The sequence below is a fragment of the Alnus glutinosa genome, chromosome 3 (assembly GCF_958979055.1).
Source record: "Alnus glutinosa chromosome 3, dhAlnGlut1.1, whole genome shotgun sequence".
Classification (NCBI taxonomy): Eukaryota; Viridiplantae; Streptophyta; class Magnoliopsida; order Fagales; family Betulaceae; genus Alnus; species Alnus glutinosa.
Genome location: NC_084888.1, coordinates 31,836,799 through 31,863,314, shown reverse-complemented (window position 1 = coordinate 31,863,314; position 26,516 = coordinate 31,836,799). Strand labels below are relative to the sequence as shown.

The window sequence follows — 26,516 nt, the reverse complement described above, 5'->3', positions numbered from 1 at the left end:
TAAGTTTCATGGGAGAGGGGGGTCATCTAACATTTTTGTAAATATAGGAAGAGATCAAATATTGTCAATCCTTTGAATGTTCGTAATGAATAATGTTGGTAGTAAAGAAGATAGAGAGATGCAATTTAGGAAGATATTCTCCCAACACCTTATGACAGAGAATGACTTAAAATATAAGTTAGAGGTGGATCGATATTTGTTAAATAGGTGTGAAAGTAGATATCATAGATTTTGATATCTTAACTTGATAGAAGGTTAATGTACCAAAATATCATAGTCTCGCTTAGATAGTCCATAATGTATTGACCATCCTTATTTTTACCATTACCTCTAAGTTTGCATTTAACAACGAAGAATGAATATTAAATCCCTTTAGAAGTTTATTGGCTGTACTTACCTATTGGATATCGCTTTAGTGCCCAAAATTGCCAGGTTCCACCCCTTTCTCTTTCTTTTTCTTTTTTATTTTATCATGTTTCTCTTACCCATTGGTTATGGCGTTAATCTCCCCAACTTCGACTTTTAGAAAGTTAAGGACTCTGCCAAAAGCAATGCTTTTGCTTTTTCTTTATCTTTTTGTAAAACATTTTTCATTTGTTTCTTTAATCTTTACGGTCCTAACTTTTATCCTCTAGAAATTCTTTTTACTACTATAATTGTTATAATTATTATTATTATGAAGATATCATGTTTCACGATGGCTTTGCCAAAAGGCCCCGTTTAGTAATCCCCTCCCCTTCCCCTCCCCTTCCCTTTGTGAGAATTTTTTTGTTGTGTGAAAATAAAAAGTGATTGATGTGATATAAAGTAGAAAGAATTTATATGAAAAAGTGGAAAAAATTTGTATTGTAGTGAATTTTTTTAATTAAATAATAATAAAAAATTATTGATGTGATATAAAAAGTAAAAAAGAAAAGAATGTTTTGAATTTGATGTTTTTTGGGAAAGGTAAAAGTAAGAGAAGGGAAGGGAAGGGGAAGGGGAGGGAGTTAGTAAACGGGGAATATATTACAGTACTATTCATGTACCTTCTTTTTTTCTTTTTTCTTTTTTTTTTTTTTTTCATTTTTTTATACTTTTCACTACTAATCAACATCAAAACATTTCCACTTTTTTCACTTTTTTATATCACATCAATAATTTTTTATTACTATTCAAATAAAAAAATTCACTACAATACAAAATTTTTTTCACTTTTTTATACAATTTTTTTTTATTTTATATCACATCATCACTTTTTACTAATTTCAAAAACTAACAACCCACTACTCTGTTCTGTTCTGTAATATCACTTGCCAAACAAGCCCGTCGTCACGTAGTAACTCACGTGGTACTTGTGGTCAAATTTAGTTATATATAAGTGAGACTAGAATTTACAAAGTGACGTGGGTATTTATTTGACACTGTCATGTTAATCACAGTAAAATTTAATCTTCATCCATTATAACACATAGGCATTCTACGTCTTGCCCAAAGCCTGCTGATTAAAATGTACTCAAAAATTTCGTATAACCTTTATGAAAAATCTAGGAAGATAGGTGGCAATTTAGCCTATAACATATAATTTACACGATTTTAAAAGTTGATCATTTAATTTATCAAACATTTACCTGTATTTTTAATTTTTTTTTTTTTTTTTTTAAATTTTTAATTTTTTTTTTAATTTTTTTTTTTTTTTTTTTTTTTTAACTGTAACGCTTTAAAATTACCAAACCAAACGGACGTTAAATATCTGAAGAAACTAGTGGAAACATTCATGTTGACAGCTCTATTAACTCAGTCTAAAATTACCTAGAAATGATAGGTGAGAAGGGGACCTGGTAGGAGAGGGAAAAACTCAAAGTCATCAGCTCCCCCACTTCCTAGGTGGTTGTAGCTAGTGCTTAACCATTATATTCATCGAACTCCCAGTCTCATCTAAAAAAGAAATGAATAATTCACATAAAGTAAGTAGTTTATAAAAATATTTATGGATATCAAGTTTCACATTGTCTAGTTATTAAGTTAAACTGGACTTTATAAAGAATTTTAAAAAAGTTTCAAATTAATTAGTTTTTTTAAAATAATAATTTAGATATAAATAGCGTTTTTTCTTAAATTGTTACAATTGAAGCCTATGCAACTTTTTCAAAGAAGGTACGTTCTGCATAATACTGTTGTGTGCAATATTTGAGGCATTGGATATTGAAGGAGGAGAATGGAGCCAGTAAATTGGTTACTGCATGGAAATCAACAAGAGTTATCCCCAGGTCCAACGGAAGACTTCATTGGATTTGATTATCTCCCCCACCAAGAATTGTAATAGAAGAGAGATCGATGATTGATGGTGGGATGGTACCAGAATTGTATTGAAAAATTAGTAGTTAAAATGGAAAAATTTGTATTTTGAGCAAACACACTTCTTACGGTTTAAAAATGTAAATTTGTTTTTCACGTTTTATAATACAAATCTAATGTATAACTCACTTTTGAAAATTGACTTGTAAGGACAGAGTGTCTAAAAACTCATATACATATGGTTAAGATTGTACATAAGTAGAACTCACATTTAAAAATAGCATTGTAAGGGATGGGTGATCAAGATCTTATATATACTGTTAAAATTGTACTCAAGTACAATTCAACATTGACAATCGTCTTATAAGGGTTAAATTGTATTCGGGTAGAATTATCTTTAAAAGTTGGCTGGTAAGGAAAGGGTGTCTAAAAGTGGTAGTGATAGGTTTTTGTAAAACCTTTTTCATTTGTTTCTTTAGTATTTACTATCCAAACTTTTGTCCTCTAGAAATTCATTTTACTATTATAATTGTTATAATTATTATTATCATTATTAAGATATCATCATGTTTCACGATGGCTTTGCCAACAGCAATGCATTTTTTTTTTGGTTTTTTTTTTTTTTTTTTTTTTGGTGTAAAACCTACTTTTAGAAAGTTGGTCAAATTAATGGCTTTGCCAAAAGTTATGCATTTTTTTTTTCTTTTTGTAAAACCTACTTTTAGAAAGTTGATCAAATTAATGACTTTGCCAAAAGTGATGCAATTTTTTTTTGGTAAAACCCACTTTTAGAAAGTTGATCAAATTAATGGCTTTGCCAAAAGCAATGGCTTTTTCCTTTTCTTTTTGTAAAATCTTTTTCATTTGTTTCTTAAGTCCTTACGGTCCAAGCTTTTGTCCTCTAGAAATTCATTTTACTATTATAATTGTTATAATTATTATTATCATTATTAAGATATCATCATGTTTCACGATGGCTTTGCCAACAGCAATGCATTTTTTTTTTTGTTTTTTTTTTTGTGTAAAACCTACTTTTAGGAAGTTGGTCAAATTAATGGCTTTGCCAAAAGTTATGCATTTTATTTTTCTTTTTATAAAACCTACTTTTAGAAAGTTGATCAAATTAATGACTTTGCCAAAAGTGATGCAATTTTTTTTTGGTAAAACCCACTTTTAGAAAGTTGATCAAATTAATGGCTTTGCCAAAAGCAATGCCTTTTTCCTTTTCTTTTTGTAAAATCTTTTTCATTAGTTTCTTAAGTCCTTACGGTCCAAGCTTTTGTCCTCTAGAAATTCTTTTTACTATTATAATTGTTATAATTATTATTATTATTATTAAGATATCATGTTTCACGATGGATTTGCCAAAAGCAATGCATTTTTTTATTTTTATTTTTTTGTGTAAAACCTACTTTTAGAAAGTTGGTCAAATTAATGGCTTTGCCAAAAGTTAAGCATTTTATTTTTCTTTTTATAAAACCTACTTTTAGAAAGTTGATCAAATTAATGACTTTGCCAAAAGTGATGCAATTTTTTTTTGGTAAAACCCACTTTTAGAAAGTTGATCAAATTAATGGCTTTGCCAAAAGCAATGCCTTTTTCCTTTTCTTTTTGTAAAATCTTTTTCATTTGTTTCTTAAGTCCTTACGGTCCAAGCTTTTGTCCTCTAGAAATTCTTTTTACTATTATAATTATTATAATAATTATTATTATTATTAAGATATCATGTTTCACGATGGATTTGCCAAAAGCAATGCATTTTTTTTTTCTTTTTATAAAACCTTTTTCAATTGTTTCTTTAGTCTTTACGGTCCAAGCTTTTGTCCTCTAGAAAATCCTTTTACTATTATAATTGTTATAATTATTATTATTATTAAGATATCGTGTTTCACGATGGCTTTGCCAAAAGCAATGCATTTTTTATTCTTTTTTGGTAAAACCGACTTTTAGAAAGTTGATCAAAGGTAATGCCTTTTTGAAATTCTTTTTGTAAAACCCTTTTCATTTGTTTCTTTAGTCTTCCTCTAGAAATTCCTTTTACTATTATAATTGTTATAATTATTATTATTATTATTATTAAGATATCATGTTTCACGATGGCTTTACCAAAAGCAAGGCATTTTTTTTTTTTTTTTGTAAAACCTATGTTCATTTGTTTCTATTGTCTTTACGGTTCTAGCTTTTGCCTATAGAAATCAAAGTGGGCATAACCCGGCTGAACCTACAAAACCGTCATGCCCCACCTTGTCTTGAAATTAACGAATCCTCTATCCAACACGAGCTTAGTTATCGTAAAGTCGTGCAGACTGGGCAAGCTTGCAGAAATGATTTTTTTAAAACCTGTAAACTCTCTAATGTGGTCTTTTGTTTATCAAAATATATCAATAATAACCACTTGCAAATAAAACGAATCCTTATAAGATAAAGCTATAGAGATGATATCGAACCTCAAGAACTGCAAGGGTATTATTATTAAGCTTGTGAAGATTAAAAATAACTAAAGAAAAAATATTTGGTTATTTTTAATATTTACAAACTTGATAACAATACCCCTGCAGTCATTGATATTCGACATCATCTCTATAACCTTATCCTACAAGAATTCGTCTTATTGCGAGTGATTATTTATTATTGATATATTTTGGTAAACAAAAGATCACATCAATTTTTGGTGTCGTTGCCGAGGACTACAAACGGTTATGTTATTAAGTTTTAAAGATTGAATTTAACTTGATTCTTTTCTGTTTTTATTTTTATTTTTATTAGCCATTTCCAAGTAATAATAGTTTAATTGTATTTTAATTTGGTATTTTCTATATACATGATGGTTGCATAACTGTGAGAATTAATCTTAATGTTTATACTCAATTATTATGAATTTCTTATCTTATCTTATAAGGTTTTTTATATTGATTGAATTTAATCTTTCATATTTTCTGTGATTATGTGAATGACTGTTATTTAACGGTTTTAATTGACATATAATCAAGAGGGTTAGATAGGCCATGTCTAAAGAAGACGGATTGTACTACACCTTAGTTTAGTGTAATTTTGATAGACAGTTCGTACCAACCGAAGATGAGTTATACTTTTTTATTGATTGTGTGTATCCTATTAAAGACGTAGTTAATCCATAACTAAGGAAGACGGGTCGTACCACATCTTAGTGGTTAGGTGGACGGTTCGTGCCAAACGAAGATGAATTATACTTATTCTATATAGGTAATTTATTGACTACTCGAGTGAGACGAGCTCTATCTTATGCATAGTATGAATTTTATTTATTAATTTATAATTGATCATTGTTATGCGGTGAGTGGTGAAATCTTTCGGATGCAGAGGATTATTGAAGTGCCATAAATGCAAATACATTAAGGCCTGTGACTTAGCAGGATTCACCAAGCAAATAAATCTACCATCTGGGTTGTCCTTGATTGAATAAGTATTGAACTAGTAAAAATATACGTAATTTGGTGAATAGTAATTTAGAGCACGATGCTTTCTAGTCTCACATACCCCCTCCCCAACACACACAAATCGTCTTTCTAATAAGTAAACATGGTTGGACTAATCAAGTTGGGGCTTTCCAAGAATCACTTTTAAAGATCAGTTTCACCTAATAAGTAAACATGGTTGGACTTAGCACTAATGAGTCTTTATTCTATGTGGGCTACTCTCATCTTCCCAATATGGGACCGGGTTGTTACAGATTTGACGAGGACTCAATTGGAAATAACAATATAAAAGTTGTACCTAATGGCTTGGCTTTTTTTATCACAAAGTTCATTAATGTAAGTGGCACTAACTACTTGAAGTGAGCTAATATTGGTTTATATGTATGTACACTTTTGTTTTTGGATGAATAAAATCTTTATTTTGATCTATTAAAAACATTGCTCTTATTGGATCCCCTAGGAATTGCGAGAGTTGGGTTGAAAAAAGGAAATAAAACTATAAATAACCTACTCCGAGATAACTGGGTTGTATTGTCACTGCACTTCATGTGCTTACAGCTTATAGATAGCATCTTTACCCAGAAAGGTGTATAGTTATGTAAACCGCATGCCTTGATTAAGTTGGTTATTAATTCCCATGCTCGCCGTGCAAATTTACTTTTTCAAACAATTGATGAATATGGAATTTTACAGGAATTGCAAAAACATGGAAATCCTGATATAGTCATGGCCTTAGTTGGTAACAAAGCTGATCTTCAGGAGAAGCGGGAAGTACCAGTTCAGGTGAGTGCAACATTTCTCAATTTGACGCATTGTCACATTCTATATGCCCGCAAACTAGCATTCATTTTTCTATAATATAATACATCTATTCTTTGTCTTGCAGGATGGCATTGACTATGCGGAGAAGAATGGAATGTTTTTTATCGAGACATCTGCAAAGACGGCAGATAATATAAATCAGCTGTTTGAGGTATTTTTGACATAGACATTTTATAAATATCTGTTTTTGTTAACAAGATACACTACATACAACTCAGAACGGTCGAGATTGACGGGAAATTCTAGAAGTGCTCTCTTCTCGTTATTGGTAGTGTGAACATGATGCTCTCTATATACAAATTTTGTATTTGTTACCTTGCAAGGCCATGGAGCACTTGCTTTATATGACACATTATGTTGATGACATACTATATCAAGGCGCTATAATATGCATAGGCTTGTGTATGGAGTCCGTAGTTTTGAAATTCTTGTGCATTTGGAAGACTGAGCATTGTTCCATCTTTTGGCAGGAAATTGCCAAGCGGCTACCCCGCCCTCCCGCTTCATGATATGGGAGAAGCTCGAAACTGAATCAACTAAGAGCTGCTCTAGTTGTTGGATCCCTTTCTTTATCTGCTTGAGATATTCAGCTTGTGTATATTGTGATATATATAATTGAAACTTTGTTATTATTTGTCCTGCTTCTCAGTTCATCCTTTCAGTCGAGCTTTAAGACTCGAAAACTCAATACAAAGATTGAACTGGACGAGGCCATAAGAAGGGATCCCACAACAATGTAGTTAAAAGTTTTAGCTTTAACTGTGTTTAATTTTAAAAGAAAAGTCCGCCATATTAAAAGCCCTATTTTAGTATGTATATACTTCTCCACATTCTTGCGGTTGACCATGCAGCCAAGGACGGATTTAAGGGGGGGCGGGCAGGGGCACCCGCCCCTACATCTTATTTTTTTTTAAAAAAAAATTATATGAGTATTTAAGTCTATGCTTACTTTCACCCTTACAAATTCAAGCCCAATCAATTAGCCTAACCCTTTAAAAAAATTAAATTGGCTTCAAATTTGGGTTGATCTCTCACAATTCACAAATTCAACGCAAGTTACTGAACCACACCTTTTCACCTAGTAACAGCCCAAAGAGTACAATCGTATAAATGTATAATTTTCTTTTCTTTGTACGGCAGTTACACTAATCTAAAGCAAGCAATAAAACAAACATTTTCCTAGTCTTCTGCTGCTACTGCTGGGTTCAAGAAGTTGGCTTTTCGGCCTCTTTCACTATTTTTCTTTGTCTATTGAATCGTTGATGGTGGTGGTGTTTGCAAACCCTGGTGAGTCTGTCTGTCTTGTGTCCATCAAGTCGTGGTCGTCTGCTATCTTCTTCTTTTTTGATGAATATGGTTTGCTCTCAGCTATTATCTTCCATCTTTTAATGGTTTATGGTTCGTATGGAATTAAAATAATGGTCTTTTCTCAAAATTTCAAATTAAAAAAAAAAAAAAGATAAAAAAAAAGAAAAGAAAGAAAAAGTAATGGTCTAAATCTAATCGAGATTCGTGTCATCTGGCTCATAACTGTCACGGAGTAAACAGTAAATAATATTTCAGCTTTGGCCTTTGTGTGGTGTGTATTGTGTAAACTAAACTAGCTAGTCTTTCTCTTTGTCCGTGTACTGTGTAAACTAGACTAACTTCTCGTAAGTAGGGATGTGTATGAGGCGGGACGGGACGGATTTCTATCCTTTTTGCCCCTGGCCCGCACCCATGCGGGTGCAAGAAATCAAACCCGTACCCCGAACAAAATGTGTTGTGTCCGTGCGGGCCGAGGGTAATGCGGGGTGGAGTGATGTGGGGCGGTTTTTGCGGGTTGTACTGGTTGTGTGGGTTGTCTGCTACTAGCTGCAAAACCACACCACCACGGGCCACGGCACCACGACAACATGATTCCACGAACGCAAACACCTCTTATACCACCCACCAACACAAACCCAGAAACCCTAAACACAAACACAAACTAGATCTACCACAGAAACAACAAATAAATTAAAAATTGGGAGCTAATGAAGTGGACAAACTAGATCTACCACAGGACGTGCATCGATTGTCGACGTGATCGACGTTCTTCGGTTTCCGATCTTCATCTGATGGAGGGAGGGAATCCGGGGGTGAAGAATCGAAGATTGAAGAAGAAGAAGAGGAAAAGATGTGAAGAGAAGTCAGAAGAGGAAGAGGACGGTGAGGAAGATTGAAGAAGAAGAGGCGAATGGGTGCGGGGTGTGGCGCTAGGAAGAAAGTAAAGGAAAAAACGAAGAGGGGGTGTGGGTGTGTGGCGCTGTATATTATTCAGCGGGGCGAGTCCCTGGGGTTTTGAAAAACCCAAACCCGTACCCCGTCCCTCCCAGCACGGTTTGATTAAAAATCAAACCGTTTTTCATTCTAAATTTGCGGGGCGGGGGAAATGTGTTGCGGGGCAGGGTGGGGCCCGCAGGTCCTGCACACCCCTACTCTTAAGTCTTTCACTTTGTCATATGTGATATTGATAGATTGACTAATCAGAGAGTCTAGAATGATTGAGTAATAGGCTAGTCTAGAAGAATATAATTTTTATTTTATTTTATTTGAATAATTAGATATAGACTATCCTTGTAGAATAATCATATACTGTAAAGACTAATCTAGTAGACTATTTGAATAATTTTAATATTGTCCACTTGTGGTGTATTCATGAATTTAGAAATTTTTTATGCTAACAATATTTTTGATTATTTATTTTACATTTATGTGATTGATTGACTATTATTTTTTATTATAATTATTTTCTTATTAAGATAAGAACAATATTAGCATTGTTTGAGAAGGCTTTTTTCATACTTTAGGATTTATTTTATCATTCTAATTTTGCCCCTACTCGGACAAATTCCTGGCTCCGCCTCTAATGCAGATCCAAATATTGATTAAAACTATGACATTTTTTAAAAGTAAAAGCTTGCAAACTAATAGCCACAAATTCTATCCCCTAAATTAAAGTCCCCAATATCCACATAACAATCACATTACATCTAGGGCTGCAAAAACGAGTCTGCGGGTCGACCAGTGAAGATTCGTGACTCATTTAAGATAGATCCAAACATGACCCGTTTATGTTAATGGGTTGGAGCTCCAGACACGACACGGCATGGCAATTTTCACAGGTCACCTAACACGACCTGTGAAACTCGTTTAGCATAATGAGTCGTTTCCAAGCCCTCAAATCTCGACCCTCTGTCGTCCCTAATCCGTCTTCTCATTCTTTATCTCCACCGCAAAACTCTCAGAAATCAACCACGTCTAGTGTGGACGAAGATGAGCTCTTTTCCAGATTTGTTGCTCTCAAGGGCTCTCACGGAATTCCTGCGGATCCCAGGTTATTATCTTCCTATGATAATGATGCTGCTGAGGATGAAGAAGATGAAGTGTAGAAGTTGATTCAGTGGGCCAAGGATGCCACTCGTCTCGAGCGCTCTCTTTTGTCCGACGATGACAGAGCGACGTTGGCAGCGAGCGGAGAGCAGAGAGAGAGAGCGTCGAACGGGAGGATGAAGAAGGGGAGGCGCTGAAGAAGAAGAGGGGGGCGGCGCCAAAAGAAAAAGATGTTAGGGTGTTTTTTTTATTTTTTTATTTTTTTATTTTTTTTTATTTTTTTATGTGTTTTCACTTCTCTGCCTGGGGTCGTTTCCACTGCACACCCTCGTACCAAACAAGCCCTTCAGCTTCTTTGATGCGGTCAATTCTCTGTAATTTTAAAAAGAGTTGACAAAGTCAAAGGTACACAAATTGAGCCACCGTAATTTGGCATTAAAGCCACCGTCGTCGATCACACGAACGGCTGAGTAGCTGACCGTTTTCGTAAGTAAAGTCTCAATTTTCACTTTCCAATTTCCACAAAGCACGCATGTCGCACACTGTTCAAAGAAAAAAATAAAAAATTTCCTTGGCCATGATCTTATAGCAGAATTGAGTAAAGATTGAAGAATGGCAATTCCTTTCCTCTTGGAGTAATGATTTATTGTTACTTTTTTATATAACTTTTTATCACTTTGCTTATGTGGTAAGGCGGTCCCCCACTTGATTTTATTTTTAAAACTCAAAAAGTACTAAGGGACCACTTTGCCACATAGGTAAGGTGGTGAGAAGTTGTATAAAAAGGTAGCAATAAATCATTACTCATTGTCTTGTCCCACTTTTACAACCAGAACACCAGTTTTAGACGCCTGTTAGGCTGTCATTTCAACTTTCCATATAAATGAGTTTGAATCCTTTTTCATTTCCTTGAGCCCAGTGCACTGTGTTCATTAATGCTTCTATAATCTCTACATCCTAGGCTAATCAGCTAATTTCACTTCTTTTAAAATAATAATAATAATAAATAAATAAATAAATAAAAAACATAATCGAGTCTGGCGGCCCGTGACAAGACCCGTCAGACCGAAATACACGGGTCATAAAGTCATAAACGGGTTGACCCGTTTATGACCTAAACTCGTTAATTTTGTATCGTATTTGTGTCGGGTTGTCAGGTCGTGTCAAAATTACCAATCCTAATTGCATCAAACTAACAATACTCAATCCATGAGATAAAACAATTCACAATTAAACGATTACAATCCAACTCCAAATATCTAAAAGCACATAAAAAGTCTCCAAACATAATAAAGTTTAAACATCAATATAAACCAAATTCCAGTACATCAAACACAAATAAGACGTCTCACCAAGTCCCTGTGAGCTTGAACCATATATAAGAACCCCCATAGTCTCAAATTACAAGGGTCTTGAACCATTGTATTATCTGAAAAAAGATTAATAAGATTTAATCTTATTATGAATTTTAACATGATGTATAACAATATATTATACTTGATCAACAACTATATCAGATAACTGAAGTACGCTTAATTTTCAAGTGTGTGCATAACACGGTAATAAGTTAGCTTTTTCCATATTATGAGTAATTCATCACCATTCCCAACATCATTAATTTAAATTAACCTCAAAATAATTAAAACATATATGCATCTCATTACAAAATATTGCTTGACTTGCGCTATTTGTTTGACGAACACAGGAAATTATAATAAGACGTAGTATTAAGATAACTCAAAAAATTTCAACAACCATTATTTCTTTGTGAAACATCATATTGAGGTAGTTTGGAAAAAAAATAAAATTCTGGTTAACCAAATTTACTTAAATCGTGCACATATACAAAATTTCAAGAATTTCTCTACGCTCTTTAATCAAACATGCAATCAAACTTTTAAAGAGTAATGCTCTTCTTCATATCTATTTATCACACCGGTTTACATGGTGTATTATAAGTAGTTTTTTTATTTTTTAATAATGTTTCAACCTAATGAGAGCAAGATTCTCTCATTCCCTGGCATCAAAATTGAAATAAGAAATAGACGGCAAAATTCAATGATCGAGCTTATAATCATCATTAAAATTGAAATAAACAATCTACCAATATTACCTGTACGTTAATGTTAGGGTCCACTTGTAGTTTTAAGAAGCTTCTTTCTGACCAAATGAAGCTCAGTTACAACATCTTTCATGCTCATCCGTTCTCCTGGTTGTTTAACAGAACAAGCAACTCCAATCCCAAACGTCAAAATCAAACACTCTTGGATTCTGCTTCTTCTAATGCTGCTGTTATTATCAGTACTGTTCATGGCTATCTCTTCTTCTCTTCTAGTGTTGTTGTTATTATCAGTACTGTTCATGGTTGTCTCTTCTATTCCCCGAAAAAGAATTGGATCCGCAATCTCGACAACTCGTTCAGGCAAAACTTCTTGGACGAAGGAATGTAGATTTAAAGTGCCTTGGAACATGTCATTTGTAGGTCTTTTTCCAGTAAACATTTCTAATAGGAGGATCCCAAAGCTATATATATCACCATAGGAGGACACCTCATTTCCCATACCATACTCTGCAAGTCAACATATATATATATATATATGATAAATTGTAATATGACTATAACTAATGCTAAGAAAGGAATTATGCTATGATACTCTCTATGTGATGAAACCAGAAAATAAAATACCAAAATGCGAAATTTTTTATTATGAAGAAATGTTCAAATTTAGACATGTTCTTAGAAGAAAAAAGACTATAACTAAGAAATGATAAAGAGTGTTTACCCGGAGCCGCATAACCAATAGTTCCTCTTACACCAATAGAGCTCGATTGATTGGTTGAAGAGTTATGGTCAGCTTCGGGAGCGAATCTCGCTAACCCAAAGTCTCCGACATGTCCAATCATTTCATTGTCCAGAAGAACATTGCTAGGCTTGAGGTCGCAGTGTAGGATTGGTGTTTGGCAATGATAATGGAGATATTCTAATGCGCTCGCAACATCAATGGCGATATTCAATCTTTGATAAAGATTCAGCTTCCTCTGCTCCTGGTGCGCCTCATCCTCTGTAGCAGTCGGATGCAACCAATCCGCAAGGCTACCATTGACCATGAATTCGTAAACTAGAGCCTTGAAATTATTACCCTGATAATCAACACCTGAACATGCTGTGAGTATCTTTACAAGATTCCGATGCCTGATGTTTCTCAAGGCCTCACACTCAGCAAGAAAACTCTTGGAAGCTCCACGTCTCATAAGGTTGAGCACCTTGACAGCAATCGTCATCCGACCCTCGTTAATGATTCCTTTATACACGGATCCAAAACTACCCACACCAAGCAAATTTGTGGAGGAGAACCCATCGGTGGCTTTTAGGAGACTTTGGTACGACAAATTTAAAAACAAATTTCTTGAAGAACTTGAAGTGGGTTCTTTTCTTTTCCTAGTGAACCAAAAGACAAATGAAAAAGACAGCACACAAATTACTCCTAGAAGCCCGCAAACTATGGGGATAATTAATTTCATGGTTAAGTTCAATTTTGTCTTCTTAGACTCTCTCAAGTTGCATTTAGACAACTGCATCTCAGGTATTCCCCCACATAGTTGACTATTTCCCGCAACTGAAGTTGCACTTGAGTTCTTGAAAATGCCGTCTGAAGGCACCATACCCTCAAAATTGTTGTAAGACAGATTCAAAAGTTGCAGTGAGTTGAAACCCACGAAAAAATCTGGAATTTTTCCTGACAGATTGTTTCGAGAAAGATCTAATTCCTGTAGTCCTCTCAAAGAACCAAAACTTGATGGAATGGTCCCTTGTAAGAAGTTTCCTTGCATGTCTAAAGACTCCAGCCTAACACAACTTCCAAGACTCCCTGGAATTTCACCAGTTAACATGTTTTCTGAAATCGAAAATTCACCTAGATTTTTCAGATTTCCAACTTCCATGGGAAGGGGACCGGTGAAACGGTTACGAGACAAATAGAGACCAATTGACAAGGATGAGAGACCAAAGACCTGGGGAGGTAAGGTGCCACTGAGATTGTTTTCAGAAAGAGCCAAGAAGAGTAAACATTGGCAGTTTCCTAGACTTGAAGGGATGCTTCCGTGAAGATTATTATGACTTAAAGATAGTTTGAGTAACATACTCAGATTTCCAAGAGAGTGTGGGATGTTGCCAGAGAGGTTGTTTATGTGAAGAAGCAATGATTGTAGTCTATGAAGCTTTCCAATATCAGCGGGAATTTTACCTGAAAGTTTGTTAGTCCACATGTGGAGCATCTCTAAGTTGACGAGATTTACAATCCCACTCGGAATCGTTCCAACTATATTATTTTCTTCTACTACCAATACTATAAGAGTAGATGACAAGTTACTGATGCATTCAGGCAATAGTCCACCAAAATTGTTGCCGTTTATAGCCAATAGCTCTAAGCTAGTGGCGTTAGTCAAAGAGCAGAGAAAATTCAAGTCATCAGCTCCCCCACTTCCTAGGTGGTTGAGGCTAGTGCTCAAAAATTGTAGCCAACGCAACTTTTCGAAAGAAGGCATGTTTCCGGTAAATTTGTTCCATCCAAAATCAAGTCGTTCCAGATTTGAGGCGTTGGATATTGAATGAGGAATGGAGCCTGCAGTAAATTTGTTACTGCTCACGGAGAAGGATTTGAGATTCGGAAGAGTTATCCCCAAGTCCCACGGAAGACTCCCTTGGATTTGATTTTCTCCCACATTAAGAATTTTAATAGAAGAGAGATTGAAGATTGATGGAGGGATGGTGCCAGAAAAGTGATTCGAAGAAAAAGAAATAACTGTAAGGTTCATAAGTTGGCCTAGAACACTAGGAATACTCCCACCTATATTATTTGAGGGTAAATAAAGTTGTTCAAGTGACGATAAGTTGCCAAGAGATGGAGGGATACTTCCTGTTAGTAGGTTGTGGTCGACAGCAAACGTTTTGAGCTTTGACAAGGAGCCAACCTCAATAGGAATTTCCCCAGTCAGCTGATTAAAAGCAAGTCCGAAATACTTGAGGTTAGAGCACCCCGATAAATTTGTAGGAATTTTGCCACCTACTGAATTGTCGGCCAACTGTAGCAACACTAATCTATGCAAACGGCCGATTTCTGGAGGGATTTGATGACTGAAGCTATTGGTTGGGAGATATAGACGCCTTAGAAAGCTCAAATTTCCAATGAAAGGCGATATAGATCCCACGAGTTTCTGAGATGGGAGGCGCAACTCCGTGACCCTCTGGTGGCGTCGACCACATGTAACACCATGCCACAGGCAGAAGTGGGTGGTGTCATTCCATGAACTCAAAACCATGGAAGGGTCATCGACTATTTTGGTCTTGAATTCAAGCAAGGCTTGTCGGTCTGTCTCATTCCCGCCAATGCCATAGCCATAGGTGGTGGAACCAAAGCAAAAGACTGAAACGATTGTTAGAATGCAAAGAGCTGAGCAAGAGACTGCGGGACTTAAGGGGGGAAGCCCCATGGTTGGTTTGCTTTCGTTGCTACTTCTTGATGTCTCTCAAGAAACAAAAGAAAATGGTATGAGGAAGGGAAATCCCGTTCGTGAGCTAATTAAATAAATGAACTCTTCTCAAAATTGATGTACACAACGGGGCCCAAAATTGCCAGGTTCCACCCTTTCTTTTTCTTTTTTTTGTTTCTCTTTCCCTCTTTTTCTTTGTTCTCTCTCTTTTCCTTTTCATTTTTCTCTCCACTTGTCGGGGTACGTATGGGCCAGCTTCCGCTCACCAGCCACGCTGGCTCTGGTCAAATAGCAAAATACTTGTAATTTTATATTAAATTTTTTTTAAAGTAATTTTATAATAGATTAATGTAACAAGGATCAGTACTCAATCAAATCATATGAAAGTTTTTTTTCCACATTTGTGATTTTTTATATTTTTTAGATATTTCCATTTGCAATTGCTGGCAGCTGGCATTTGCTGCTTAAAAGGTTTCTACCGACATTGGACGCGGCATTAGTGATTAGTCTATCCTACGCTTGAACAGAAAGTTGCAGGTGATGCTCATCCCTAGAAGAGCACTATCAACCACCTATGATTAGTTATTTTAGCCCCAAAGATAAAAATTGCTAAAATAAGATGGTATGGGTGTGGGAGATTAAACTATTTGCTTTATTTTCTGGCCAGAAGCAGGAGAATTAACATCCGTAGAAACAGACGTTACAGATCATAATGAAGCGTCGTGGTACAGAAAGATGCTCTAAGCAATAATGAAGGAGTGCATGACACAAAGTGGTCCATCCAAATTCGCCTTATTGGGCAACCCCTACTCCTCAAGTACGAGAATTTTTTTTTTTTTAAATGGTAGTAAAAAATGGTTAATGTAATTTAAAGTATGAAGAATTTAATAAAAAAGTTAAAAAAAAAAAAAAAAAAATTGTATTGTAATAAATTTTTTTATTTAAATAATAAAAATAATTTTTTTATTTTTTTAAAAAAAGTGAAAATAAAGAAAAAGAGAGGAGAGAGAATTGCCAATGGGGCAGCTCTGTAATGTAATCTTGGACCTGGACCCAATCCATGCAAACTCTTCCTATTCATTAGTTTCAGACATTTAGGCCGACAGACCTACGACAGTTGGAAACTAATCAGAAAGAGCAGCAACTTTGGGTCTGTAACAACCGGCACTAGCTATGAGTCTGTGATTAATGCTGTCCTCCGACTAATGTGGTCGTGTTTTGTATCTGTACTTATTGCAGTGTCGTCACGTAGTAATTCACGTGGTACTCGTGGTCAAATTTAGTTATATATAAGTGAGACTAGAATTTACAAAGTGACGTGGGTATTTATTTGAAACTGTCAGAGTCCATTATAACACATAGGCCTTCTACGTCTTTCCCAAAGCCTGCTGATTAAAATGTACTCAAAAATTTCGTATAACCTTTATGAAAAATCTAGGAAGATAGGTGGCAATGTAGCCTAACATATAATTTACACGATTTTAAAAGTTGATTATTTAATTTATCAAACATTTACCCGTTTTTTTATTTTTTATTTTTTTAACTGTAACGCTTTAAAATTACCAAACCAAACGGACGTTAAATATCTGAAGAAACTAGTGGAAACATTCATGTTGACTGCTCTATTAACTCAGTCTAAAATTACCTAGAAATGATAGGTGAGAAGGGGACCTGGTAGGAGAGGAAAAACTCAAGTCATCAGCTCCCCCACTTCCTAGGTGGTTGTAACTAGTGCTTAACCAAGTCAACATTCATGTTGACTGCTCTATTGACTCAGTCATCATCAATGCAAATTTTTTTTTTTTTTTTTTTTTTTTGTAAAACCTACTTTTAGAAAGTTGGTCAAATTAATGACTTTGCCAAAAGGAATGCATTTTTTTTTTTTTTTTTTTGGTAAAACCTACTTTTAGAAAGTTGATCAAATTAATGACTTTGCCAAAAGCAATGCTTTTTTCCTTTTCTTTTTGTAAAATCTTTTTCATTTGCTTCTTAAGTCCTTACCGTCCAAGCTTCTGTCCTCTAGAAATTCTTTTCTTTTTGTAAAATCTTTTTCATTAGATGAATTGAATGCATTGAATGTTTGGCTTGGTAGTTGGGTATTCAAAAGTTGGCCGGTTTCATGCCAGCTAATTTTATGAATAAAAAATAGACAAATTTCTTTCGAGTGAATGGTTAGTAAGAAATTTCTTACGACACACATTTTTGAGTGATGTGTCTTTTAAGCATGTAAAAATATTTTTATTTTTATTTTTTATTAATGCTATTAAAAAAACTTATAAGTAGCACATACTATTAAAACAACATGTGTTTTTCACATGCCAATGAACATATGTCACTTTTACATATTGGTTGTAGAAAATTTCTATCCATAAAAAATAGTATATTTATTTATTATGACAACATGATTCCCGTCATGGGATTTGCGCCAGAAGGTAGGCAAGAGAGGATTAGGATCCTTTCAAATTATTTACTCGGATTCTTTTAAATTTGGACAGGTGATTGTGAGAGAATTTGGGCAAATAATTGTGAGAAACCATTTATGAGATCCATTTGACCGAATAAGTGGTTGGGCAACCCAATTTTTATGATGCCACAATGATGTTTTCTGGTTCAACTTATGTCACATCCAATTCATATTTCTTGCAACTTTTTATTATTCAACATATCTTAAATGATGGTTGTTTTAATCTTGATCAGGTCCTGAGTTCTGTGAGTTTTAATATGAAAAGTATTGAGAAACTATGGATATGATCAACTTAATATTGTATGTTGTTTTTGTTCTTGACCCACGTTCCAAGATGAAGGCATTAATGTTTTGGTTGAGAAAATGCAATAGGCATGTGGGAGGATCAAATAGAGGCAAAAGTGCGAGACCTTCTGAATCGTTTAATTGGACAATACAATAAGTTTCATGGGAGAGGGGGGTCATCTAACATTTTTGTAGATGTAGGAAGAGATTAAATATTGTCAATCCTTTGAATGTTCGTAATGAATAATGCTGGTAGTAAAGAAAATAGAGAGAGGCAATTTAGAAAGATATTCTCCCAACACCTTGTGACAGAGAATGACTTAAAATATAGGTTAGAGATGAATCGATATTTGTTAGATGGGTATGAAAGTAAATATTATACATTTTGATATCTTAACTTGGTAGAAAGTTAATGCACCAAAATTTCATAATTTCACTTAAATAGCCTGTAATATATTAACCATCCTTATTTTTATCATTACCTCTGAGTTCGCATTTAACAACAAAAAAACGAATATTAAATCCCTTTAGAAGTTTATTGTCTGTACTTACCTATTGGATATCCCTTCAGGAGGACGTGCCCAAAATTGCCGAGTTCCACCCCTTTCTTTTTTTATTTAATCTTGTTTCTCTTACCCATTGGATATGGCGTTAATCTTCCCAACTTCGACTTTTAGAAAGTTAATGACTCTGCCAAAAGTAATGCTTTTGCTTTTTCTTTATCTTTTCGTAAAACATTTTTCATTTGTTTCTTTAGTTTTAGGTCCTAACTTTTTCCGCTAAGGCGGTGGGCTCATAATTTCATCTGTGCAGATGTGGTAACCCCTGCAACCATGTAGACTTTAATGTTATGACTGCAGGTACTCCGGTATAGTGGATGGTTTGGTAGCAGTGTACTCTAGATGTTATGACTGAAGCTCGCCGTGACAGTCATAATTGTTGGACCTCGGGTGTCTATAGGTTTTATTTATGGTTTGTTACGCTTGTGTCACTTGTTATTGTATAAGCCATTTCTGTTGTGTAATTAATGTGTTTTATTTGAGAAAAGACTTAAACAGATAGATGTAATATGGCTCTTTGGTTATGATTAGATCATAGTAGAGTACTAGAGTTTATATTGTGATTTTCGCTGCATAGTTAAATAGATGTTACTCTGATTTATTAGGTACATATCATGGGGTATGTACCATACGTTAGCTTTGCGGCACATCGTTGTGTTACTGCGAGGACTCGTTTATGTTTGTATAAATAAATAAATAAATAAATAAAAAACCAGAATGTTTATTATTTCTATCATTATATAGACTCAACTGACACGCTACATGTAGAAAAAGTTGGACAGTGACAAAACCACGGGCCGATGGTGCTGGAGCAGGACATGGAAGCGGCGGGGATGGGCCAGGTTCTATTGTATTGTCTTTACATATACAAGTCTTGCCCTTTCAATGGGACTCAGAGAAAGTCAGTCTTGTGACTTGTGAGCAGTGAAATTGGTGGAAGTCTTGAATCAAATTATGAAGGCAACTCAGATGGGCCCCTCTACTTTAAGGTGCAATTGAGTCCTTTTTATTTTTTTTTTTCTGGGCAGCAGGTACAATGATTCTAGCCTTTTAATAGAACACCCCCACCTTCCCCAACCCAAATGGTACAATTGTCCTGTAGCAAGTAGAGAAAGTCATGAGCACAATGCAATGCATCGAGTAAGGTTTCGACAAAGCCCATCATTTCAACTTACCTATGAACTGTTTGAGGAAGACTAACTAAACACCAAAGTCGATTAGAGTTTTTTTTTTAGGTATTATTTGTAGCTGTTGTTTTTCTTATTTGTTTAATTTCAATTAAAAAAATCTTTAAATAATTTAAAGAGTTAAAACCAAAATCTTTAAATAATTTTTTATGCGGTTTGCTGGTGCAATTTTCACCCCCCACAGGGATGTGGGGCGGGGCCAAAAAAGGGGAAAAACTGCACCCCCCTCACCCCCGCCCCATGCTCACCCCTACCTCCACGTCAGAAACATTGGTATTTTTCCTGAAACTTCCCGACCCTCCTTCCATCACCGTCCGTTGGCAACGCCAACATCCTTAGATTTTCACTCCGCACCATGGTAGATGATCACCTCCGGCAAGTGTACGGGAGGAACCGTTTCGGACGCAACCCATGTCTGGTCCAAAAAATGTGAGGGCATTTTCGTCAAGTTTGGTCCAAAAAGTGGACGTATGGCACACGTGGTAATTTTCGCTAGGGAAGACGAAATAAGCTAATGGAATGGCTATATTGCAAATTTTTTAAACTTTGATGGGGTCGATTGCAACTTTTTTCACTTTAGAGGCAAAATTGCAATTTGGGTGAAACTTCAAAAAGTAAAGTGTAATTTTCTCTAAATATTATAAAGTGCATTTGAGAATATAGAATCCTTACCTTGTTTCTGTGCATTTGAAAAATATGGCTGTTTGAAAAAATGACTATATACTGAAAAAATTATGTTAGAAAAATGACCATTTCAAGAAGAAAAAAAAAAAAAGGAAAGATAAAGAAATAATATTTAAATAATATAGAGAAAGAATAAATAATCGAATGTATGGTGCCTTTTAAAATCCATTAGCTAAAATATATAAAGTGAGTTTTGGTTAGCCATTTTGTATAGAAATTTGCACAAGTCGTTTCAGTCTTTTGCTTTCTATTAAAATAAATTAAAGAATGGGAAAACTTGAATAGAATTATGTATTTATGTGTGTCTAAACTTTGAAGCCCAAGTAAAATAGAAAATAAAATACGACCTGTACAAGAAAATATAAATCGACATATACAAGAAAATATAAATTGAAATAAGCAATAGAAGGTTATCTTATAAAAGTGAAAGATAGTGTCATCTTAAAAATGCAAGAGAATGCAAAAATACAATGAGCTTATAATCGTAATCAAATGGTATTATATGTTGGACGCCTCATCAATCTGCTTCACCAAGCTACTAAGCTACCAATAATATTACCTGTTGATACTATGGTCTACTTGTAGTTTGGCCACCTCGATCTACGCGCTCTAGTTTTAAGGAGTCTCTTTTTGACCAAATGTAGCTCAGTTACAACATCTGTTGATATTATGGTCTACTTGTAGTTTGGCCACCTCTACGCGCTCTAGTTTTAAGGAGTCTCTTTTTGACCAAATGAAGCTCAGATACAACATCTTTCATGTTCATCCGCTCTCTTGGCTGTTCAACAGAACAAGCAACTCCAATCCCAAACATCAAAATCAAACACTCTTGGATTTTGCTTCTTCTAGTGTTGCTGTTGTTATTATGAGTTCTGTTCATGGCTGTCTCTTCTTCTCTTTCCCGAAAAAGATTTGGATCCGCAATCTCGACAACTCATTCAGGCAAAGCTTGTTGAACAAAGGAATGTAGATTTAGAGTGCCCTATTGGAACATGTCATCTGTGGGTGTAATACCCCAGATATTTTTTTAAAACTTATTAATTGGCCTAATAATATTTTTTTTTTATATAAAATAAAGTATAACTTATTTGGTAAGTAACTTACTCAATAAGTAGAAAAAAAAAAAGAAAAAAAGAAAAAATAAAAATAAAAATTCGAACAACTTGTCGTGCAAGTTGTTTCTTTCTTTTCTTTCTTCCTTATATTCTTTCTTCTTCTTATCCTCTCTTCCGACGAGATACAGAGAGACTGAAGAGAGTGAAATCGAGAGAGATGAGATACTAAGAGAGAGAGAACAGAGAGAGTTAGAGAGATAGAGGGACTGAGAGCCAGAGATTGAGGGAGAGACTTGAGGGATAGAGAGAGAGATGTCGAGAGAGAGACTCGAGAGATAGAGAGAGATCGGAGAGAGAGGGCAGAGATACCGAGAGATCGGGAGAGAGGGAGCCGAACCCAGGGAGCTCCGACCTTCCATGATCGGCGGTGCGGCTGGGACTGGAATCCGGTGAGGGAAGAGCTCCGATCGTGAAGCCGTGGTGTCCGTGCGACCCGCAACCCGCCGGACCCGAGAGCCCTAATGCCCGATCCTCTCTGTCCGGCGGCCTGAGACGCGATTTCCGGCGTTTGGGGGCTGCTTTCCGGTGGTTTTTCGTCGGTAGTGGACTGCCAGCAACCCGGACGACCCATGACCGTGCAACCCGCGACCCGCGAGCCAAACCCGACGGATCCGGGAGAACCCGTGCGACCCGAACCTCCCGGAGGTTCGGTCCTCCATGACCGGCGGCCAGACGCCGATTTCCGGCAAGTTAAGGCAACTTTCCGGCCGATTCACGAAGCCCCTGACCCGAAAACCCGACCCGGTGACCGACGACCCGGTTCTTCCTGTGCGTTTTCTGGTGGCTTTTCCGGTGGATTTTCTGATTAAGTCCTCAAGGTATATAAATCCTATAATTTTGTGGATTATTTTGTTGATTGATGAATTAGGGTTCGATTAATTAGGGGGGGTTCTCAATTGATTATGCTTCGGCTATACATAGTTCCAGAATTGATGAATTTAAACTGATTGTAAGGGTTTTGTGTGGGCTGTTTATTGATTTGGGAGCTGTGATCTTGTTTGATGAATTTGGTTTTGTAAGGGAGGTGTTCGGCCATGCCCTGACTTTGGGTTTGCTATGTTTTCTGTCCTTATCCGGTTGCTGGAGTTGAGTAGTGGAGATCCTCTGTTTTGAGTGCTGAGAAATCTCAGCGGGGGTGTTAAAATGTGGAGGATTTTCTGTGTGTGTATTTGGGCTTATTGTGGTTTTGAAGTTAAAATTGTCTCTGTTGTAGACTGTGATGGACTGATTTGTAGGTTTGGTTTAGTTACCTGTTTGGACCGATTCAGTGAAGGTTATGCATTGATAATCTTGAGTTTGGGTCTCTGTTTTAGTGGTATTGAGTATTGTGGTTCCTGTTTGTTGATCTTGGCTGAAATACTATTCTTTGTTGATAGGTGTTTTGGAGATTTGTTTCGAGCTGTTCAATTGGATGGGTATTGGAATGTTATTTGGAGGATTGTGATGTGAACTGTTTATGGGTTCTTTGGCCGACTATGTATCGTTTTGGTTATTTGATTGGTAGGCAATGGGTTTTGGTGTTTTTATTTCAGTTATGTTATATTTGAGAGATAGGTATTGGTATTTGGGTTGTTCTGACCAAATAAATTTTTAAGTTTTGCTGTTGGTTGATTTAATATTTAAATTGAGGATTAATGGTTTTTAAAGAGATTGCTGGTTTAAGTTGGTTTAATTAGTATGTGGATATAGTGTTCTGACCAATTATGAGTATGGTGATGTTTTGATTTGGGTGATTTAGTAAGTGTTCGGGTTGTGTTCAACTATTGGAAGTTTAGTGGTATTTGAAGACTAGATTTTGGGATGATTGTGGATTTACTAAGTTTAGGATCTTGCTCTGTGTTTTGAGAGTATTGAGTTATGGTTACTATTTTGAATTGTGAGTATTTTGGGAGGATTTGTCTTGGGTTTGGGATTAAGTTGAATTGGTAGACTTTGTATTTAATATTAAATCTCATATGTTTTAATTTTGGATAGAGATTTTGTATATATATATATATATATATAGGATAAATTAGTTTAAGTTTTAGAACTGAATTTCAGAACGCTTCGCTAAATCCATCCTTGTGCTTTATCTAGGTAAAAGGTCGATCCTGACGCTAATGGAAAGTCCTGGTAAGGGGATACAACACCGAAAAACCCCCAACAAGATTTTATTTACAAATCTTGAGAGAAAGTGTTGGGGAATTTTATAAAGCATTTATTGATGTGATTTTTAATGCCAAGCTTTTATTTCTCATATGTTATTATTTAAGAATTTTGTGCATAAATTACAGTTATAAGTAAAAGAGATTCTTTAAAAGATATGATTTATGCATAATTATAGATATGACTAAAAGCATTTTGATTTATGCATAATTAAAGTTATGATTAAAAGAACTCCAAAGTATGGATTAAGCATGTTTACAGTCTTGAATATGAGCATTTCAAAAATTATGAATTATGCATACTCAGAGAAATGATAAAGAGCATTTCAAGATATGATTACAGAGAATTCCAAAGTATATGACTCTATTTAAGAATACAGTTTTGAAGGAAAAGAGAATATAAAGTTAAATTCTGCACATGACTACAGTTATAAAAGCGGCTCTTACAGTTTTGAAATAAAGTTTACAGATAAAGCAGAGCCTACAGTATTACAGAAAATGTTCATGTGCAGTAATTGTTTAACCTTGAGGCACTACTACAGTTAGAATTGGTACCCATAGGGTAGCATGGCAAGCATACCCTAAGTCGGTGTGTGCTACCATTCGAGGTTGGCCTTCACCTAGGGAAGATCCCCAACCCGGCGACTCTTCTCTGTGACGACAGGCTGAGTCTATAGGTCCTTTGGACAAAGCCAACGTGCGCCGCTCACGGGAATTGGCGGTGTAGAGTCTATAAGAGGTTAAACCACAGAGAAATGATTAAAGAGAAAACTGATAAAAAGAATATACTGAATCATAATAAACTGTCATTCTCATTTATAACTGTCATTCTTATATCATTATTTACATTCTACAAATTCTATTTAATTGTTCATATGCCATGCCACCTGTCCTAAAACAATACATTTCACTTTATGAATCATGCTTTAATATGTGTTTTCTTATAAAACATAAACAGCCTAGCATATCACTTCTCAGACAATTTTTCATAACTTGAATCTCTAACGTATACTCAATCTAAAATCACATATTCATACTTCTAAACATCATCGTAATCTTAATATATTCAAAAACACTTAAATCATCTAAAATAAATTAAAATCAATATACTATTAGTTTAGGTTGTAATTCAATTTACTTTATGCAATTCATTATATGTGAAATTAATTCTTAACAGTGAGTAGAATAAATCTGTCATTATGAAAATGACTAAAGATTATGGCATAAAGGTTTATAGCATGTTTTATTTCCCTTGGTGTTGTATTTTCCTTACTGAGTTGTCGAACTCACCCCTTCTTCCTCCACCCCTCTCCAGATGACAACCGTAAGAAGAAGTCTTTTTCTTGTAAGGGCATAGACCTCGCTGAGAGCGATAGTTCGTGATGAACCAGCCAAACCCTAATATTGTATAGTATGATTTGTTCCTTTTGGAGTTCATGATTTTGTATAGATTATTAATAGAAAGGTTTAATTAAAATTTGAGTTTTAAATTTATTTGTTGTAATTGCACGCTTCTATTTTATGATTTTAGTACTCAAACTCACGTTTCCCTTATTTTCCAAAACGGGGGCGTGACAGTGGGTCTTTTTCCAGTAAACATTTCTAATAGAAAGATCCCATAGCTATATATATCTCCATAGGAGGACACCTCATTTCCCATACCATACTCTGCAAATTCAACATGTATATAAATGACTATATAATTAACGTATGTGTATATGCTAACAAAGGAATTCTGATATGATATTCTCTATGTGATGAAATCAGAAAATAAAATTGTACAATACTAAATTTTTATGAATAAATGAATAATAAAACTTTCTTACCCTCTTGAAACTTAGAAATGTTATTAAAAGAAAAATGATTATACATGAGGAATGATAAAGAGTGTCTTGATCACCTAGAGGAGTATAACCAATAGTTCCTCTTACGCCAATAGAACTCGACTGATTGGCTGAAGAGTTATGGTCAGCTTCGGGAGCAAATCTCGCTAACCCAAAGTCTCTGACATGTCCAATCATTTCATCGTCTAGAAGAACATTGCTCGGCTTGAGGTCGCAATGCAGGATTGGTGTTTGACAATGATAGTGGAGATATTCTAATGCACTCGCAACATCAATGGCGATATTCAATCTCTGATAAAGATTCAGATGCCTCTGCTCCAGGTGCGTCTCATCCTCTGTACTAGTTGGATGCAACCAATCCACAAGGCTACCATTGACCATGAATTCATAAACTAGAGCCTTGAAATCATTACCCTGATAATCAACACCTGAACAAACTGTGAGTATCTTTACAAGATTCCGATGCCTGATGTTTCTCAGGACCTCACACTCAGCTAGAAAGCTCTTGGAAGCTCCACGGCGCAAAAGGTTGAGCACCTTGACAGCAATTGTCATTTGACCCTCGTCAATCATTCCTTTATACACGGATCCAAAACACTTACACCAAGCAAATTTGTGGAGGAGAACCCATCGGTGGCTTTTAGGAGACTTTGGTACGACAAATTTAAAAGCAAATTTCCTGAAGAACTTGAAGTGGGTTCTTTTCTTTTCCTTCTTAACCAAAAGACAAATAAAAAAGACAGCACAAAAATTACTCCTAGAAGCCCGCAAACTATGGAGATAATTAATTTCATGCTTAAGTTCAATTTTTTCTTCCTAGACTCTCTGAAGTTGC

The 26,516-nt window shown here is 35.3% G+C and overlaps 3 protein-coding genes and 1 long non-coding RNA gene across 4 annotated transcripts; 2 read left to right on the top strand and 2 right to left on the bottom strand.

The window, feature by feature from the left end:
• The first annotated feature begins 5,906 nt into the window (after positions 1-5,906).
• Positions 5,907-7,063, top strand: LOC133863359 (ras-related protein RABF1-like). Its single transcript, XM_062299299.1, has 4 exons — positions 5,907-6,068; positions 6,426-6,515; positions 6,619-6,705; positions 7,025-7,063. The coding sequence occupies exons 1-4, from the start codon at positions 5,907-5,909 to the stop codon at positions 7,061-7,063; spliced, it is 378 nt and encodes a 125-aa protein (XP_062155283.1).
• A 4,121-nt stretch (positions 7,064-11,184) lies between these two features.
• Positions 11,185-15,398, bottom strand: LOC133863358 (probable LRR receptor-like serine/threonine-protein kinase At3g47570). The gene is made up of 3 exons (XM_062299298.1): positions 12,692-15,398; positions 12,022-12,477; positions 11,185-11,337 (listed from the first exon to the last, which is right to left on the bottom strand). The coding sequence occupies exons 1-2, from the start codon at positions 15,396-15,398 to the stop codon at positions 12,035-12,037; spliced, it is 3,150 nt and encodes a 1,049-aa protein (XP_062155282.1). The 3' UTR covers positions 11,185-11,337; positions 12,022-12,034.
• Positions 15,399-22,441: 7,043 nt separating this feature from the next.
• On the top strand, positions 22,442-23,304 carry LOC133863017 (uncharacterized). The gene is made up of 2 exons (XR_009899346.1): positions 22,442-22,511; positions 23,070-23,304. It is a non-coding gene; the product is annotated as an uncharacterized LOC133863017 (long non-coding RNA).
• Positions 23,305-25,439: 2,135 nt separating this feature from the next.
• LOC133863356 (probable LRR receptor-like serine/threonine-protein kinase At3g47570) lies at positions 25,440-26,254 on the bottom strand. Its single transcript, XM_062299297.1, has 2 exons — positions 25,664-26,254; positions 25,440-25,505 (listed from the first exon to the last, which is right to left on the bottom strand). Exons 1-2 carry the CDS (start codon positions 26,252-26,254, stop codon positions 25,440-25,442), a joined length of 657 nt encoding a protein of 218 aa, XP_062155281.1.
• Between the last annotated feature and the right edge of the window lie 262 nt (positions 26,255-26,516).